The sequence below is a fragment of the Cavia porcellus genome, unplaced genomic scaffold (genome assembly GCF_034190915.1).
Source record: "Cavia porcellus strain 051 isolate PalLab524CR breed Dunkin Hartley unplaced genomic scaffold, mCavPor4.1 scaffold_25, whole genome shotgun sequence".
Classification (NCBI taxonomy): Eukaryota; Metazoa; Chordata; class Mammalia; order Rodentia; family Caviidae; genus Cavia; species Cavia porcellus.
In genome coordinates this window covers 51,335,669-51,352,859 of record NW_026947508.1, presented here as the reverse complement: position 1 = coordinate 51,352,859, position 17,191 = coordinate 51,335,669, and the positions used below count along the sequence as shown (strand labels likewise).

The following is a 17,191-nucleotide window of genomic DNA, read 5'->3' as shown; positions in this document are numbered from 1 at the left end:
CAAAATAAATACACAGCTTTGCATATGCATTTTAGCCCAGATAAAAAATATGAAACAGATTTTACAATTCTCCTTCTGTCGTCATCTAATAAACACACTAGACTATTTTGCTCTTGGTTTTATGACACATTCAAAATTTTAGGAGTTTCATGCAACTCACTAGTTCTCCCTTAAAAGGATCTGGGATTAGACCTTCCTGCTAAAGCAAATGAAATTATCTGCTTGGATTAAAAGTGAATTTATAATTTACAAACACTTTCCCTATCATCAAGAATAACCAGAGTAGTAGTATCAAAACAGTACACCAAATGCTTTCAGAAAAACTAGAACAGACCACAGCATACATGAACAGTTTAGCATGTTTCTTCAATGTAACATGAAAACTGAAACAAAGTAGTTCTGTGTCAGCACAGGAAGGGAAAAAGTCTAATCAGGTCATTCCATACACAAACAACAAAGGACTTCCTACCGTGGCACATTCTCTAAAAGCTAGTGCTCACAGTTTCCATTCCCAGATTGGACCTCCTACTTGCAGGAGCTTCCATGACAGCTACCACTGGATCTGAACACAGTGTAGCATGAACACATTAACAAATGGACACTACTCATTTGCATTATCTTAGAAGGAATGTATACGAAGGTATGAATAGTGAGCAGTGTCTACAGAATTACAGGCTTCTGAACACACTTGTACACACACAGAAAAAACTTTGGAAAACAAGACAGGAGATAGTTTTAAGACCTAGGCACACAAGCTAAAAACTTTTGAGTACCATTGTGCTTACATACCACTTTTTTTGTTGTTTTTTTTTTGTACCGGAAATCGAATTCATGACCTCACACTTGAAAGGCAGGTGCTATGCCACTGAGATATATCCCAAGCCACCATTTTCTCATATACTTCTTAGAACTGTGTGAGAACATATGGTATATATTTCCCTTTTCATAGATCAAGTGAATTTGGGTTATTGCCATACAGCTGGCTTATCCACATCAGCTCTTCAAATCAAATTTTCTCTGTATCATAGCAAGTATCTATATATAATATCTTATATTGCCTTTGTGGATTTTTCCTGAACCTACCTACCATTTACAACACTATTTCTATTGGAAAATACCTTTTGAAAGTCAATTAACTACACAAAATTAACAAAATCCATTCAGAAATTAAAGATGGAATTATCTAGGTCAAAATCACATAATCATGTAAATAATAACAGTAACAACAAAACTAAATAGCATTCATTTATTTACCTCATTATTTGAGAGATACAATTGATTTTTCTTCATTCACTAACATGGTACATTTGAACCTCGGTATGTATAGATTCAAACAACTGTGTGATCAAAAATATTTGAAAAAATAAAATCACACTTGTACTAAACATAGATTTCATTTTCCTTGTGATTATTTCCTAAATGATACAGTCAAACAACTACTTAAAAAACATTTACATTAGTACTAAGTATTAAAATGAATCTAGAGATGATTTAAAGCATATGGAGACATATACACAAGTTCTATGTAAATATATACCATTTTATATAAGTATCCCATCCCAAACAAATACCAACAGATGACAGCCAAAAAAGGATATTGTATTTTAATAAAAACATTAATAAATACAATACAGTACAAATAGTTATGAAGAACTATTTTCAACCAGGCAACCAAAAAATTACTGGATTACTAGAACTATCTCAATGTTAGTGTCAGATTTCATAGTATATTTAAAATATCCCCAAACTGATTGCTAGCTTTGCCACTTACTAGTACAGTGACCTTGAACAAGTTACATATATCTGATTATTAATTTCATTTAAGTAAAAGAAATATTAAAATAAAATCAAATCCATACACAGTGCAGTGATTAGAATGTAGTAAAAACTTAAACCACAGCTTTTACTACTAAATTTTCACAAACATGTTTCTCTTCTCTTCAACTCCATATTAAGATCTACTTTTCAGCTCTGATCTTGGGTAATTCAAATTTCCACTAAACTAGAATGAACAATGAAATACATGCAATTTTTGGAACTGAATCTCTGAAACAAAATCAATTTAATGAAGTTGTGAAGGACCGCATGAGTTGTGTGTTCTAATATTGTCCTTTAGGGAGGGAAGACAAGGCCCTAAGAAGGTAAACTGGGCCTCCATACTAGCAAGGAAATCAAAATAAATCCGTGCAAAGAACAATGCAACCACAGCTACCACTTTTGCTTAAACCAATAGCTATTCATTTAACATTCAAAATTTGTTATCTCCAAAAAAGGCAAGTTGACTGTTCAAAAAAACCAAATGTTTTGTTTTCCATTTGTTTATATTTTCTATCTCAACGATATGTGGGGAACTAGTAAAATACTTAACTTAATTTCCTAAAAATCAAGTCTGTATTTCATTAGCATAACTACATGAAAAACAGAAAATCTAATATACTTGAGGAAACTCTGCTGGCTAGAAAGAGGCGACTGTGGGTTTAAAGTGTTCCTTGAGTTAAATTCTGAAAAGAAGTATTCCATAAATCACACATATCAGCCCTCATCTTGAAAACGAAAACTTCTTTTTAAATGAATTGGTTTTACAATATAAATATAGTTTTTTCTACATCCAATCTTTGTGTAACATAATTGACAGCTCTGTTGCTCTAGATTTTCTGTTACCTTGGGTAAGTTAAATAAGAACTGAACAAGTCTAAGAGTTTGAAAGAGTAGTTCTACTCTACCTAGAGAGAGTGAGAAACTGATGAATTTAATTTAGGGAAAAAGAAAATAAATAATTTGAAACTGGGGATTAAACTCAGGGTCTTACTTAAACTACATCCCCATTCCTTTTAATTTCTTTTATTTTGAGGCAGTTCAGGTTCTCTGTCAAGTCACTAAGTTAGTTGCCCAGGCTAGGCTCAAACCTGTGATCCTCTTCCTCAGCCTCCGGAGGCTGAATTTACAGATGTGTACAAGTGGTTTAGGGTAAGTCTTTAAATAACAAGTGTTACTCCTAAACTCTGTCAGCCCACATAATGTTTCCACAGCATCCTACAACTTTTAACACTGGGCAGACCAGAGGAGAAAATTCAAATTAGAGCATTTTAAATAATGCTTTAATTATTTTTTAGGTATATTAACAATATACCTTTAGCAATATTAGCAATATACCTTTTAAAAAAAAACTAGTGCTATTAAATGAAAACATGCCACTTTTCAACAAATTGAAGTTATATATGCAAATAGGAGCTGAGGGGAAAAACCACATAAAATTTTCCTCACGCCTCCATTTCCATGTTATGGCCTTATAAAATTAAATAACCTATTAATAAACTTTTAATACAAATTGAACAAAGTCTAACCATAAAAATGTCCATTTTTTTTTATCAGTACCAGGGATCGAACTCAAGACCGCCTGCTTGCAAGGCAGGTACTGAAAAATGTGCATATTTTCACATGATCAAAGATAAGCTTTAAGTTCATCTTAACCATAGACAACTCAAAATAGGTTATAGACTTAAATGCAAGAGCTAAAACCCTAAAACATACAGGAAAACAATGAACCATAAAGCTCTGAGAGCATGGGGGTAAGTGAGGGTTTCTTATCTATAATACCAAAAGTGTGGTCTATTAAAAAAATTAATAAGACTTCATGAAAATTTTAAACTTTTATACTTCAAAAGACATCGGATGTTTATATTAGCTTTGCTCAGAGGCAATATTGCAACCAATGAAGTTAATCTGAGGCACAATTATTGCTAATCGAAAGACATTTATTTTGGCTCCTGGTTCTGGAGACTGGGAAGTCCAAGAGCACAGTGCAGCACTGCTAAGCTTCGGGGAAAGACCTCACACTGCTTTATCTCAAGACAGAAAAGCAGGACAAACTAATGCACAGCAAAGGGACAAAACATGAAGTGCAAACTCACATCTAACAATCTACCTTAGGAGGGCAGACAATAACAAATGCTGATTTAGAAAGCAGAAAACAGGGAACTCTTATGAATTGCAGGACAGACCGTGACAGCATGCAACCATTTTAGAAAACAGCTTGACAGTTTCTCAAAAGTTAAACATAGCACTGAGATACGACCTAGCAATTCTACTCCTAATGCGTACCCAAGATATAGAAAAACGTGTCACATGTACTAAGGACAGTTTTAAAAATCACTTTAACTGGAAAAATAGGAAAAAACATGTCCACATAGGTCTGCATGTAGATACCCACGGTGGCATTATCTGCAGTAACCCAAAACCTAAAACAATGTCCATCAACTAGCGAAGGTACAGACACACTGTGGCATATGCACACAATGGATATTATCCAACAATAAAAAGAACTAGTGACACATGCTATATTATGCAAGCACCACAAAGCACTGGTTAAATAAGCCAGAAATGAGAGAGTCCATATTCAATGACCACAATTATTAACTGTTCAGAAACTCAAATTTTTGAAAACAGAAAATAGGTTAATGGTTTCCAGGGACCAAGGATGGGAATGGAATGAACTGTAAACATGTATAAGTGATCTCACTGTGGTGTTGTACAACTGATCCACAAAGACTGATGCAACACTTGATAAAATCATTAAAACCTGTTGAATCATACATTTAGAATACATAAATTTTATGGTGTGTAAAATATAGCTTAATAATGTTTTTAAAAATGCATGTGCTCGTTTCACTGGTTCCTTGAATTTAGTAATTTGAGATAACAACTTTTATACTACATATTAAAAAAAACTATACAGACTCTTATCTTGGATAGGAAACCACAGCATCTCCTTAAAAGAAAATGTAATACAGTGTTAGGAATATTCTTCCACTTGGCCACCCATTGGACAGGGAGGGATTCTCCAAGAAGTGGCTTGCCCATAAATTAAAGTTCCTTGTGTTAGCTTATATTTGAAAAAGCCACTACCTGGAAGCAGCTCTAAGTTGTCCTTTGACAATGGCTAATTGTTCTGATGACTACAGTGTTCTGCATTTAGACTATAGTAGAATTTTTAAGTACTCCAAAAATGTTTAGCACAACTTGAAAGGACATATGGTTAAATTACATAACTTGAATACATTTCCATATGTCAAAAACATCATCTGCTTGCATAACTGTGTAATGTAACACAACAGTCCTCATCAGTGACTTGAAATGACAGGCAATGTTACAGACATTACTCCAAACCTAGTTTGACATTAGTCCCAAATGTTCTAATTATCCATTCTTCTTATATGAGGTGTCAAAACTAATTCAGAACTTCACAAGACTTCACAGAATTTTACAAACTTTTTAGATCTTTACACAAATACCACTTTGTGAGGCCCTGTCAGACTACTTAGTTAAAACCTGCACCTGCCAACCTCAGCAAAGTCCCTGTACTCCCATCCCTTATGCACCTGCTTAATAGCTGAAACATAAATTTTACATACAAATTCTGGTGTTCTCTACGAGAAAGCAAGCTTCATGAAAGACCAAATTCTGTTCTTTGCTGTATCCAAAAGGTCTTGAACTGTGCCTATCACGTGCTAAATGCTAGTAAGTGTTTCTGGTAAATTGTTAGGGAGGTACAAGTACACAGGAGCTGATTCTTACCCCTGGAATGAACAATTCTCATCTCTCCAATGTCTTCACTTAATGTTAAAACATGATTTTTACAAGAAAATAAAGACCTCGGAATAAAATCCCCAGGTTGTCTACTAAGCATTTACCAGGGGGGGAGGAGACAATGTTTCACTTACAATTCTAGATTTGTAGCAGTATTTTTAACGAGCTAACTGTAGCTCTGGAGAGAGGACAAGTTAATTAAACCCCATGTGACTGTCATTAACAACACAACAAAGGAAAGTTTAATATTTAACTACTAAGGAGTACTGTATATAATCCCCACAGCAGCCTGCTTTGCTACAGCCAAAAAGAAATTCCGTCTCTAAAGAAAGCAGATCTCGCCAGAACATGTCTTAGTGATCCTGGTTGCTCCAAATCCTGCACCAGGGGACAGTTTTCCTTCCCAAAAGCCTTCCAACCCACACACATGCCGGCTGCACCTGCCCCGACCTGCCAGAGCGCAAGGCAGCCCAAGCTTGGCGCCTGGGCCCGAGGAGCCCGGGCAGCCGCTCCGCGGGGAGGCGCCCACCTGCCGGCCTCCGCCCCGCACCGCCAGCGCCGGTGACCTTGGGCGCATAACCTCCGGGCCCGCCCCTGCCCCCGATGGGAGGCTAGGCGCGTCAGGGTCCCGCACCGCCGCCCCCCGGCCTGGCCGGGCCCTCGCCGCGCTGGAGCGGAGAGCACGCGAGGTGTGGCTGCCCCGACCCCGGCCCGCCGCCCCGCGCGTCCCGGCCGCCGCGCACTCAACTCTTCACTTTGCCGAAGGTGCCGACGCCCAGCGTGTCCCCCAGGACATAGTGCCCGATCTTCACCCGCCCGTCGTGCTTCTGTTTCTCAGCCATCTTCGGCGCGCAGCCTCGCTCCGCAGCCCTCAGCCGCGCCGCAGCCGCAGCCGCCGCAGCCGCCACAGCCGCCGCAGCCGCCACAGCCGCCGCCTACCCACACTGCAGCGGGCGAGTGGAGGTAGGCGGGGCGCAGCGAGTGGGCGGGGCCAGAGGGGCGGTGGAGGGCGGGGCGTGGTGCGGGGCGGGGAGCCAGGGAAGCCTCAACTCCGAGAGGGAGGTGAGGTGAGGTGGGGTGAGGTGGGGGGGGGGATGGTCCGGGCCGGAGGGGTGGGCGGAGCTTCGTCCGACGTGCGGTTGTCAAGGGCGTGGGCTGTTCGCCGCACGTGCTAGGTGCTGCGGGGCGACCCTGGCCCGCGGAGCACTGAGGGGCGCGGCGACGTCGTCCTGAGGAAAACCGCGGGAGGCGCGCGGGGCTGAGGGCCTCGCGGGGTAACGAGGGCTGGAGCGAGCGGGAGCGAAGCCGAAGCTGAAGCAGCACAGGGCACCGGCGCTGGGCGGACGAGCGCCGGAGCTCTGGAGCGGCCCGGCGGGCGCTGCCGGCGCACGCGCGCTGCTGGCGGGAGCGGGCGGAGGGAGGTGGGCGGGCAGGAGGCGGTGAGGGGCGCGAGGCGCGCGGGGCGGGGGGACGCGAAGCGCGACTGGGAGAAGCGCCCGCGTCCTCCTTCCCTCTCCGCTCCTTTCCCGTCTCGCCTTTTGAAGGGGTCCTCGCGTGATGCCCACCTTTCAGTGCCTAAAAATCATTTGCTTTGCACTACAAAAAAATCAGAAGCACGCGAGCTAATGCCTAGGTCAGTTAGCTCCATGTCGTCGCTCCACAGAGTGCACGCGTTTCCAGGCGTGTTGTACGCAATAAATAGGCAGCTTTTGTCAATGAAAAGCTAACTTTTTTTCCTTCTTTGCTGTGCTGGACAATAAAGCCAGAGTCTTGCACTACTGCGGTACTCTAGAGCGACGTCCATGCGGGGGGTGGGGAGCAGTTTAACAATGACAAAATAAAAAGAACCTTTGCTCTTCGGAGATAATTCTTAAGGATGAGTCAAACATTTACAGTGTCTTGTGCGCTAATAGTATTTCAAGGTCACATTCTTTAAATGTGAGGTCTCAGGAATCACACTATTTCTATGTGAAAAGAAATTAATTAGAAAAGGATGTAACAAACTTGGTTTTCTGAGCAGTTAGGTATACAGAAATGACGAGCACATTAATTCTTGTCCACACCCAGGACCAGCTAATGAGACTATCCTGCTTATTAGTTATAGACATTAACAGCTGTCGAACATGAGCTATTTTTGTTCATTCTTTGGATCATCTTTCTTGCTGACAAGAAGTGTCATTTAAGAGTCACTCTACCTAGCTGGCAATTTTGAGAAAATAGCCAGCTATTTTTAATACTGAACTTTTATTTGGCTAGGGCCCTCTCCAGTATTCATTCAAGTAAGAATATAAAATACTGACTAGCTTTTGAGATACGGATATATGCTGTGTCTTAACCCCCAATAAAAAACGTTGATAAGTCTCCACTTGAAATTAGAATGATCTCTTGAAGCTACAATGAAGCTAACCTAAGCTTTTAAAGCTTGTTGCACTGGTTTCACTATTACTAGTTCTAGGTTAAATCATTATACGCTTCAGAGCTATGATTCTTACAGAGATGCTCTGGGCTACTTCATCATAGAGCTGCATTTTTGCCCATCTTGTATGATAACTTTGTTGACAACAGAATTATCCGTTTGTCATAAGCTTCTCCTTATCCCCATTTTATAAGTGATAAAATTGAGTTTTTCTCTTCATGATTCACCCAAGGTTTAAAAGCTAAGTGGCAGGACCAGGCTCCTTTGCATTTCTGACTTCTTACCATTCTGCCGCGTCCAAGCTAGACAGAAGAGCACACAGTGCTCGAAGCATGCTTAAAATGTTCACAATCACAGTTCCATCCTCGCATTTGTATTTCCAGGGAAAGCAAATAATAGATCTTTTTAATTTCATTCTTTGTTGTTCGCTGAACTTTCATTTGGAGCTAAGTCTGAATGATACATGGCTGAGAAGGGAAGCAGACTGTGGGTAGTAAGGTTTGGTTTTCCATTGCCCTAGAGAGCTGTTCAGTGCTTTCCCTCTTACTGTTGAACTGTTAGTATTTTTTTCCCCGCAAATATTCTAAAACAAGGTCTGAATAGCAGATGGGTGGAGTACACCAGACCCATAGACTATGCTAGACTGCCCTGGTGTCATATCAGCAACTTACTCTTTCAAAGTCACCTCTAGGAAGCCTACCGTGACCAGCCTGTTTAAAACTGCATTCTCACCTATAACCCTGCTTGGTACTGCACATACGCACACACATTATCCCTCACCCTCCCCAACTATTTACTGTGGCACTAATCTAACAAACTATTATTTATTATTTTGTGTTCAGTTTAGTCTGTCTTCCAACTAGAACATTAATCTCTCGTCATGAAGTCTGATTCAAATGTCCTATTTTGTTCACAAAAGAAGGACTTTTTTCCAGTGTTCCACTGCGGTTTCCTTAGCTTCCACAACAGTTGCCTAAGAATCTGTAGGCAGCCAGCTGGATTCAGGTTAATGACACCCTTAAAAGAATAACAAGTACACAATTGGGCAGAAAAGTATGTATTTGACATGAAAAACAACCAACCGAGGATTTAAAAAGAAACTGGCAAATACCGCAAATATCCCCAAATCCAGAAAAATATTTTCATAAATCAACATACTTGTATACTGTCTACATCTATCAGTATATTCACTGATTATCTTTTTATATTTTACAGCTTTTAAAAGAAAGATAGCTCTAATAAGTAGAGGCGTTTTCTAACAGAATCATACTAGTAATAGCTAACAAATATATGAATTCCTGTAATGGGACACCCTCCTATTTTCAATTTCCCTTGATTATATTAAGAATGGACTTTTACATTCAGTTTATTCTAATGAGGATCAAAAAAGTCACACTTAAAATTTTATTGATGTTGCCTATGTTTCTTTCATTTTACAGTGGTTTCTTCTCTTTTTAAATATCATCTATATGTGGAAAATTGGGTCATTTTACCTATTTAATATTCCAAGCTACATTGGCTTTACCTCAATAATTATTTGTGATCATAAGAGTTAGAAGAAAAAGCACAGTGTTCAGAATTTAAAAACCTTAAGTTCTTGTTTCAGTAGAAGGATTTAATTTCTCACTGGTATTAGATTAGATTATATTAAAAGTACTTTTCAGTTGTTAATGCATTTCACTCCCAAATCTAACTTCTTATTTTAGAATGAAATTATCAAAGGAAAGATACAGAACTTATTGTAAAATATTATAACAAGAATCCAGTGTATTCCTACAAGACTGTTTGATCTTGGCACAATATTTCCCCTATACTCTTGGTATTTATTTATTTATGTTTATATTTTGTTGGTTTTTTTAGGATAGGGTTTCACTGTGTAACCCAGGCTAGCCTCAAGCTCACAATCTTCCAGTGCCAGCTAGCTTTGAACCTCTTGACATTTCTTACCTTTGGTTTTTAAGATTGAGAGAAGAATATTGTCTGACCAACCCCCTTTAAACAGATTAGTAGTACATGTGACAATCCTTAAAGTCCCTTGAAGGAAATGTAATATATAACTTCTATATTTTACTATTAGTAGGTACCCTAGTAACAAATGTCATACTTAATCCATTTTCATTTTGTGGCTGAATACATTTCTAAATTGCTTCAATATGAGTCAATATTAAAATTTTTAGTGTAGCAGAGAAAAAAATAGGACATTTGAATCAGACTTCATGAAGAGAGATTAATTTCAATAACAAAGATTGTTTGCTGTACAAACACTGTAGAACTGACAGCTTTTTTAGAATCTTACTTTCATGTGTGTGTTGACAGCTTATCTGAAAAGGAAGCTCAAACACTTTTAGATCAGTTAAATCAATTATTTACCCCCTGGCATGAATTTCATAACTATCTCTGCTAAATACTCTTACGCTAGTAAAGTTTGAATAAAGAGATAACAATATCACCTTGAACTGATTATTTCTGCTCTGGCTGTCCTTTATAATTAAAACAACCCTAAGCATGCTTAATAAAATTGACAGTGTATGTATTATTTGAATTCTTTCATAACATACTTCTAATGACCTCAAGTGAGTGTTAATGCTTTGGCAGCTGGCTTAATCCTGTTAACATTAACTGCAAAACTTTGACATGATTAATTGATGCAAAGAAGATAAACTAGGTAATTTCAAAAGTTCCAAATGCTCTAGAAATATCAAAATAATTCTCCCTCCAAAAATAAAGACTTTAAAATGAGCCCGAAAATTCAGTTCTGTTACTTGATTGGAATGTGACCTTTGACAAGGTACCCTCTGAGGACTCTTAACTCTGAAATTATATTTCTATGAAATTACATTGTGTTAATAATGTTTAAAGTATTTATTGGTAAATTTCATATTCAGTTTTTTAAATACTGTGCTTTTAAAGTGCTGTGAAAACAGTTATTTCACCAGCTAAAGGTTCCCAGCTTCTCTGAGTATATTGTTCTTTTATTCTAAATACATTCACTCACTGAACAAAGATACATTCACTGCATGACCACAAAGGGTATGATATTACTCTAAGCACTGATGGTATAGTATAGAACTACACAGGTTGCAGTATGTCTTGTTCACCATTCATAATGTTAGCATTTGTTAAAAAGAAATTATTCATGACACTTACTAAATACAGTCAGACAGACTTTATTCAAAACTGTTGTAACAGATATGGGGACCACTGTAAAGGAGTTTTCCAGAGAGAGAGAAAGAAACAGAGAGAGTGAGAGAGGACTCAGCTCCAAATATAGCAAAGAAAAGTAGAAATTTGCAAGCAAGGAGGTAGGCGAGTTATGTTGATAGAAAATTACTAACAGGGTAGGGAAACTGCCTGCTAAACTGACTTAACAAATCTTGCTGAGGCAGAACACAGTAACCAGACACTTACCGGGAAGATGGACGTGGGTGATTAAAGAATTTAGTTAGATATCGAGGACAGGGAATTATATCTGAACTGAACAGAATTCTTGCTAAAACTGGGCCCTTGAGGATATGTCCAAAAACTGACCTGGTTGACTTGGAGGAGCCTGACAGGAGTTAGGTAGAAGAAAAAAAATGTCACATTGTAGGTAAGAGCAAGACTATAAACAGGTAGATAAGATTATACCATAATGTCATGTAAATGATGAATGCTATAAGGAAAAATACGGCAGAATCAATGAGTACAGACATGAGAAGTGGAGGGAGGGATGATCGGATAGGTATTTGATATAGATTATCAGAGAAAGTCTGAAAATGTATCGTTTGTGAATCATGTGGAAGAAGAATTACATGAAGGAAGGAGTCATTGAAATATTTGGACCAGGAGTTTACCTCAGCAGTATAAGTGCCTGCTTGGCAAACATGAGGTTATGAGTTTCATCCCTGGCACCAAAAATAAATACATAAATAAATTTGGGATAAAAATATTTCAGACAGAAAGAAAAACAAATGCAAAGACCCTGAGACAGTACAAATGGCATGTCACAGGAATAGCAAAGGAGCCAGTATGTCCAGAGAGGTGTGTACAGAGAATAGAGAAGTTTAGAATTAAGAGTGCCAATAGTCAGATCATACTTGGCTATGTTTAAAAATTGGCATTTTGTTTCATTTTATGTTTTGGTACTGGGAATTGAGCTCAAGACCTTGTGCTTGCTAATCAGGTATTATGCTACTGACCTACAATCCCAGCCCTAAAATTTGCATTTTTAAAAAGAGTAATCAAGTCATTTCAGAGAATTCTTAGCAGGATAGTGCTATGGTCTGAGTTACCAATTTAAAGGGTCTTTCTAGACAGCTCTATGGCAAAAAGTATGAGGCTACAAACAAATAAACAAAACAAACAAAAAACAACAACAACAAAAAATAACTTTGGAGGCTAGTTTAGCAGACCACATGAGAGCTGGTAGTTGCTCACCATAGAGTGGTAGTAGTGAAAATAGTAAGAGGCATTCAGATTTGACATAACCGTTTAGATGTTGGTCCCAAGAGGAACTCGTAGTCATTGTATGCAAGATGTGAGAGGAATGGAAAAAGGAGGAATCAAAGACTTAGATTTTAGCCCCTGTAACTGGAGGATTTTTACAAGGGTGTCATAGTCTGAAAGGTAACAGATTTTTGAGAAATAAGTTGGGGTGAAGTTGGGGGACTGGATAGGAGACAAAATTCTGTTTTACCCTTGGTAAGTTTCAGATGCATCTTAGAAATCTAAAAGAATGTACCGAGTACGTAGGGGGTGGACAGATTGCAAATTTGAAGCCGCAGTAAGTTTAAGACCAACATGGACTACACAGGGAGATGCTATCTCAGGACAAAAAAAAATAATAATAATAACAGAGTTAACTGTAGAGTATAAAACAAGAAGTTAGAGGCTCTTGTACTTATCTACCAGCAGCCCCAGGAAGAAAGGAGGGGAAAAGATGGACTTGAGAGATATTTAAAAGAAAAATTAATAATGGGGTTTATTAGTTATGAGTTAAGAGAAAAATTGAGCAATATGACTGTCACTGCTTCCTTCAAAAGTGTTCAAAGACTTCACATTACCTAAATATTAATGTTTAAAACTTTATGGTCTGGTATTCATGTACCTAAAACCTGTCCTTTTGGAGTGCTCCATCCTTTCTATATGTCCTTGGAGCTCAAAAACAGTGGAATCCAGCTAAAATGTTACTTAGTCTACAGAGTAAATTCAGACTGTGAGCCTGGGGTATAGGCCTATTACAATCTTTTCCTTTCCACCCTGATTTTTTTGTCTCCCTTTTCTTTCCCAAAGCTCTGGTCATACAGAGCTTCTTTAGTTCTGTGTATCCATCAGGCCCATACCTTTATTCCTGATGTTGTCGTCTTGAATTCACTTCATCTAAAGTACTCCCAGTCAAAATCCACCTAGCAAATGCCTCTACATCTTTCAAAAGCCACCTCTTCATGACGACTTTCCTCAGTCTCCCTGGTATGTGGAGTTCCTGTCTTCAGTAACACTGTCCAGTGTTTCATGAAATCCACCACTGTGCTTCCTGCTACCTGTCTGTTCTACCTTTCCACTATCAGTCCCTGGAGGCCCAGAGCTCTGAACCCAGACGAATCAGAAGAAGACCAAATGAATAAAATCTCAGTTCAGGCACCATAGCCTCACCTTACTTTAGCTACCTGGACCCGGCGAGTGCCAAAATCTTCCTTTTTCCCCTATAGCATTGTGTACCACTTATGTTCTAGCACTGTGTGTATGGTGCCCTGTGGTGTTCTTTTTGTCCCCCACTTTTGGTGTGTTTATACCCTGCCTGAAATATTCAAGGGTATGGCTTTTACCCTGTTTATCATCATATCCTTAATGCCTGGGAACGTAATACATGTTTTTTAAATGTATTATTTAAAAATTACAGAATGACTTCATCTTTTAAAGTCATGTATCATGTAATCATGCCAATTCTTTGCCCACCTTCAGGAGGAATTTCCTAGCTACTCCCTAATGGAATTTACTTTTTACTCTGGCATGCTGAATTATAGCTATATTTCTTCTGGGTCACTGTTGGGGACCACAGATTCACAATGACTAATTTTGGAGGCTTGGGATTATCAGTTTCATCTATTTTAGATTTTCCATTGTCTCTTTAGGGATGGCCCATCCTCTCCCATCCATTAAGACTAAATTAAAACCACTAAATTTTAAAAAACACTCCAGGGCAAGATCTTTCTTAGCATAAGATCATCTCTGCCCAAGAAGCATCCCAAGATTTTACTTGCCATTGAGACACAGGCCTCTGAGTCTTCCGCCAATTTTGAATCTTCTGGTAGCCCTGCCTATCACTGTACACATCCAATAAATAGTGGCTGTCTTAGAATGTCACTCTTTTGACCCAGCTGGAGACAACAGTCAAGGCCAGCTTGGGCTACATAGTGAGTGCCTGTCTCAAAAAATAAAAACAAATATATAGCGAACCTCTTTAGTTACATTTTTGTGGCTGTCTCCATTCTTGAATTGATTTAAGACTTTTACTTGTCACGATTGTTTTGATTTGAGTGAAGAGCATGAAGTCACATAGTACAAGATCTACTGGATAAAGTGGGTGAGGACACCCTAATGTTTTTGAGCTTGCTTTTCTATTGGATGGCACTTGCTAGCAGTACTCACTATATTTTTCATTATATCTCATAAAGATATTAATGTATCTTTTAGTGTAGTAAATTTTTTATTTAGACAGTCAACATGTGTTTTGATCATCTCTCATAGATTTTGGAAAATGTATAATGGAAAACATCACATCATGAAGTTTTCCAGCAAAAAAAAAAAAAAAAAAATGGATGTTGAAGTTATCTGTAACTACAGTTTTAAAAATGGGGCTGTAAAATTTCCTGTTGAAGAATACAAAAAAATTGTCCCTAAGTATAAATCTTTCTTAAATGGGAAAAAATATATTTTGGAGGAATTTTTAAAATTTTTTTGTTTGTACGGATTCTAGCTCACTTTTTTATGGTTGTTGTTGTTTCTTTGTTTGAGGCAGGGTTTTGCTATGTAGTTTAGTTGATTTTGAGCTCATGACAACTCTCTTGCCTCAGCCTCCTGAGTGCTGTGATTATGTGTGTTTGCCACAATGCTCCACTTTCTAATTCACTTTTTCTTTTTTTTTTGACAGCGTCTCAGTATGCAGTGCAGGCTGCTCTTCAGTTCACTTATATAACCCAGGCATGAACAGCAATCCTTGTGCCTCAGCCTTCCAAGTGCTGGGATTGCAGGCATGCCCCACCACATCTAATTTCTCACTCACTTTTATATAATTTAAATCTACTTTGCTTGTTTGGCTGAACCCAGGGCCTTCCCAATAAGTAACATCCTTGAGCCTTTAATTTTACTTTTATTTTTGTTTCTGTTTTCAGCCAAGGTCTTGCTAAATCACTGAAATGTTGGAACTGGGTTTAACCTTGTCCTTTTCCCGCCTCAGCCTCCCAGAGAGCTGGGATGACAGGTGTGCGCTACCATGCTTAGCTACCTTTTAATAAAATTTCAAGATTAGGGGAATAATTTTTAGCAAGTTAAATGCTAGATTTTTCAGGGTATAATTCAAGTCTCAAGATTTTTTAATGACTAAAGTGCAATACAAAGGGATTATCTCATGTAGCTCTGCCCTCAAGGCTTTTACCTTCTGAAGACTCATCTGTGCAGTAATTTAAACACAAATTACTTTTTGCTTATAGATTAAAATGACACCTTTTGCTATGTATTTTCATGGAATATGACAGGAATTCCCTTGGATATACAGACTTATAAAAACTGTGTGTTTATAGACCATTTCTGATCATTTCTTTACTTTTCTATTATAAAATCTAAAGGTAACTTTATAATGCCCATTAGGCAAAAGCTGAATCCTATGACAATTGCTCAATAAAAGTAACCCGGAGACAAGCAAAATTTCTTACTTTTTCCTTTCTTTCTTTCTTTCTTACTTTCTCTTTCTCTCTCTTTCTTTCTTTTTGAAAGAAAGTCATTATCTGTCTTTACTAAAGGGTCTTCTTTTTAAATTTTCAACTTTCGTAGCAGGCTCTCACTGACTTGCTAAATTGCCCACGTTGGACTTCAGTTTGTAACCCTGCTGCCTCAGCCTCTCAGGTGTGTACCACACTCTGGATTAGCGGATGTCTTTCTCAGTCCCAGCACTGGGCAGTGTTCTTGGAATGCAGACTCAGCTTCACCTCTGAATGACCGCTGGAAAAGCTATCTGCCATCGCTGCGTAGAGTGGGTACCACTTACTACTCACTCCTTACTTTGCCTGTCAGTTTTCTAGTTAAATCTGGTCTGCAATTTGTGATGCTGCACTTACCCAATTTCCTTTTTTGCTCTGCCCAAAGTCTGAGGAATTCAACGATGTCTTGCTCAGCACCACTCAGGTAAAATTCATTGAACAAAAGTTAACCTCATCCTTGCAAACTTTAGTCTTTCCTGAAAACACTGGTATAGTGTCAGATAAACCTGAAGCATGCCACGTGGCAAGTTTCTTTTCATACCAACATAACCGCCAAACTGGTCACTGCCTAGCGTTGTACAACATTGAAAAGAGATTGCTCCTTGCTTGTCTTTAATGAAAGAGGATGACATGAGCATTTCTTCTTGGGCTTGCATTAAAGAATAAAATCTACTGAGGAATCAGATGAGGACCTTTTTAGACTGGAAGTGGAGGGAAGGAATAGTTTTTACGGACTGGAGAAATGAATTCTTAGTTTGGTTAAAAGCACATTCTACACCTTATTTCCTTTTCAATAAATGGGGCATTTTCATGGGAACAAGCCAAATGTCTTATGAAAAATCTCTTACTCTTTCCATCTGTTAGGACCATTTGTCAAATATAAATTAAAAATAAATCCCTATAAGAATTGTGTGTTCTCACACTGCTATTGGGAGCTCAATTTTATAGCTTTTTGTCATGAGTATTGGCTGAGTTTGTATCAGATGAAATTCTATAAACAGAGTCACTTTACAGACAAAAATATCTTATGGTATTGTAAATAAATTTTAGATTTAAGCAAAATATTTTGAGGATTCAAATATTTGTAATCACTTTATTGTTTCTGCCAAAATATGTCTAACATCTTAAAATCTTTCAAATATTCATCCCAAATCTAGTTTTTTATAAGACAAGCTGGCTTTGCTGTGTAGTTCTTGGATAATTCACATAGGATCTACGTTGTTATGCCATTTTA

The 17,191-nt window shown here is 38.4% G+C and overlaps 1 protein-coding gene and 1 pseudogene across 3 annotated transcripts in view; one reads left to right on the top strand and one right to left on the bottom strand.

The window, feature by feature from the left end:
* Positions 1 to 6,535, bottom strand: part of Prkaa2 (protein kinase AMP-activated catalytic subunit alpha 2) — a 59,996-nt gene extending 53,461 nt beyond the window's left edge. Inside the window, exon 1 of one of the 3 annotated variants that reach the window (XM_003464067.5) lies at positions 6,335 to 6,535. In XM_003464067.5, coding sequence (XP_003464115.1) covers positions 6,335 to 6,428 — 94 coding nt within the window. In that variant the 5' untranslated portion in view covers positions 6,429 to 6,535. The remainder of the gene's footprint in view (positions 1 to 6,334) is intronic. The other 2 variants (XM_063236567.1, XM_023562550.2) reach the window with 2 other exon arrangements.
* Positions 3,684 to 3,813, top strand: LOC134473096 (U4 spliceosomal RNA; annotated as a pseudogene).
* Positions 6,536 to 17,191: the final 10,656 nt, after the last annotated feature.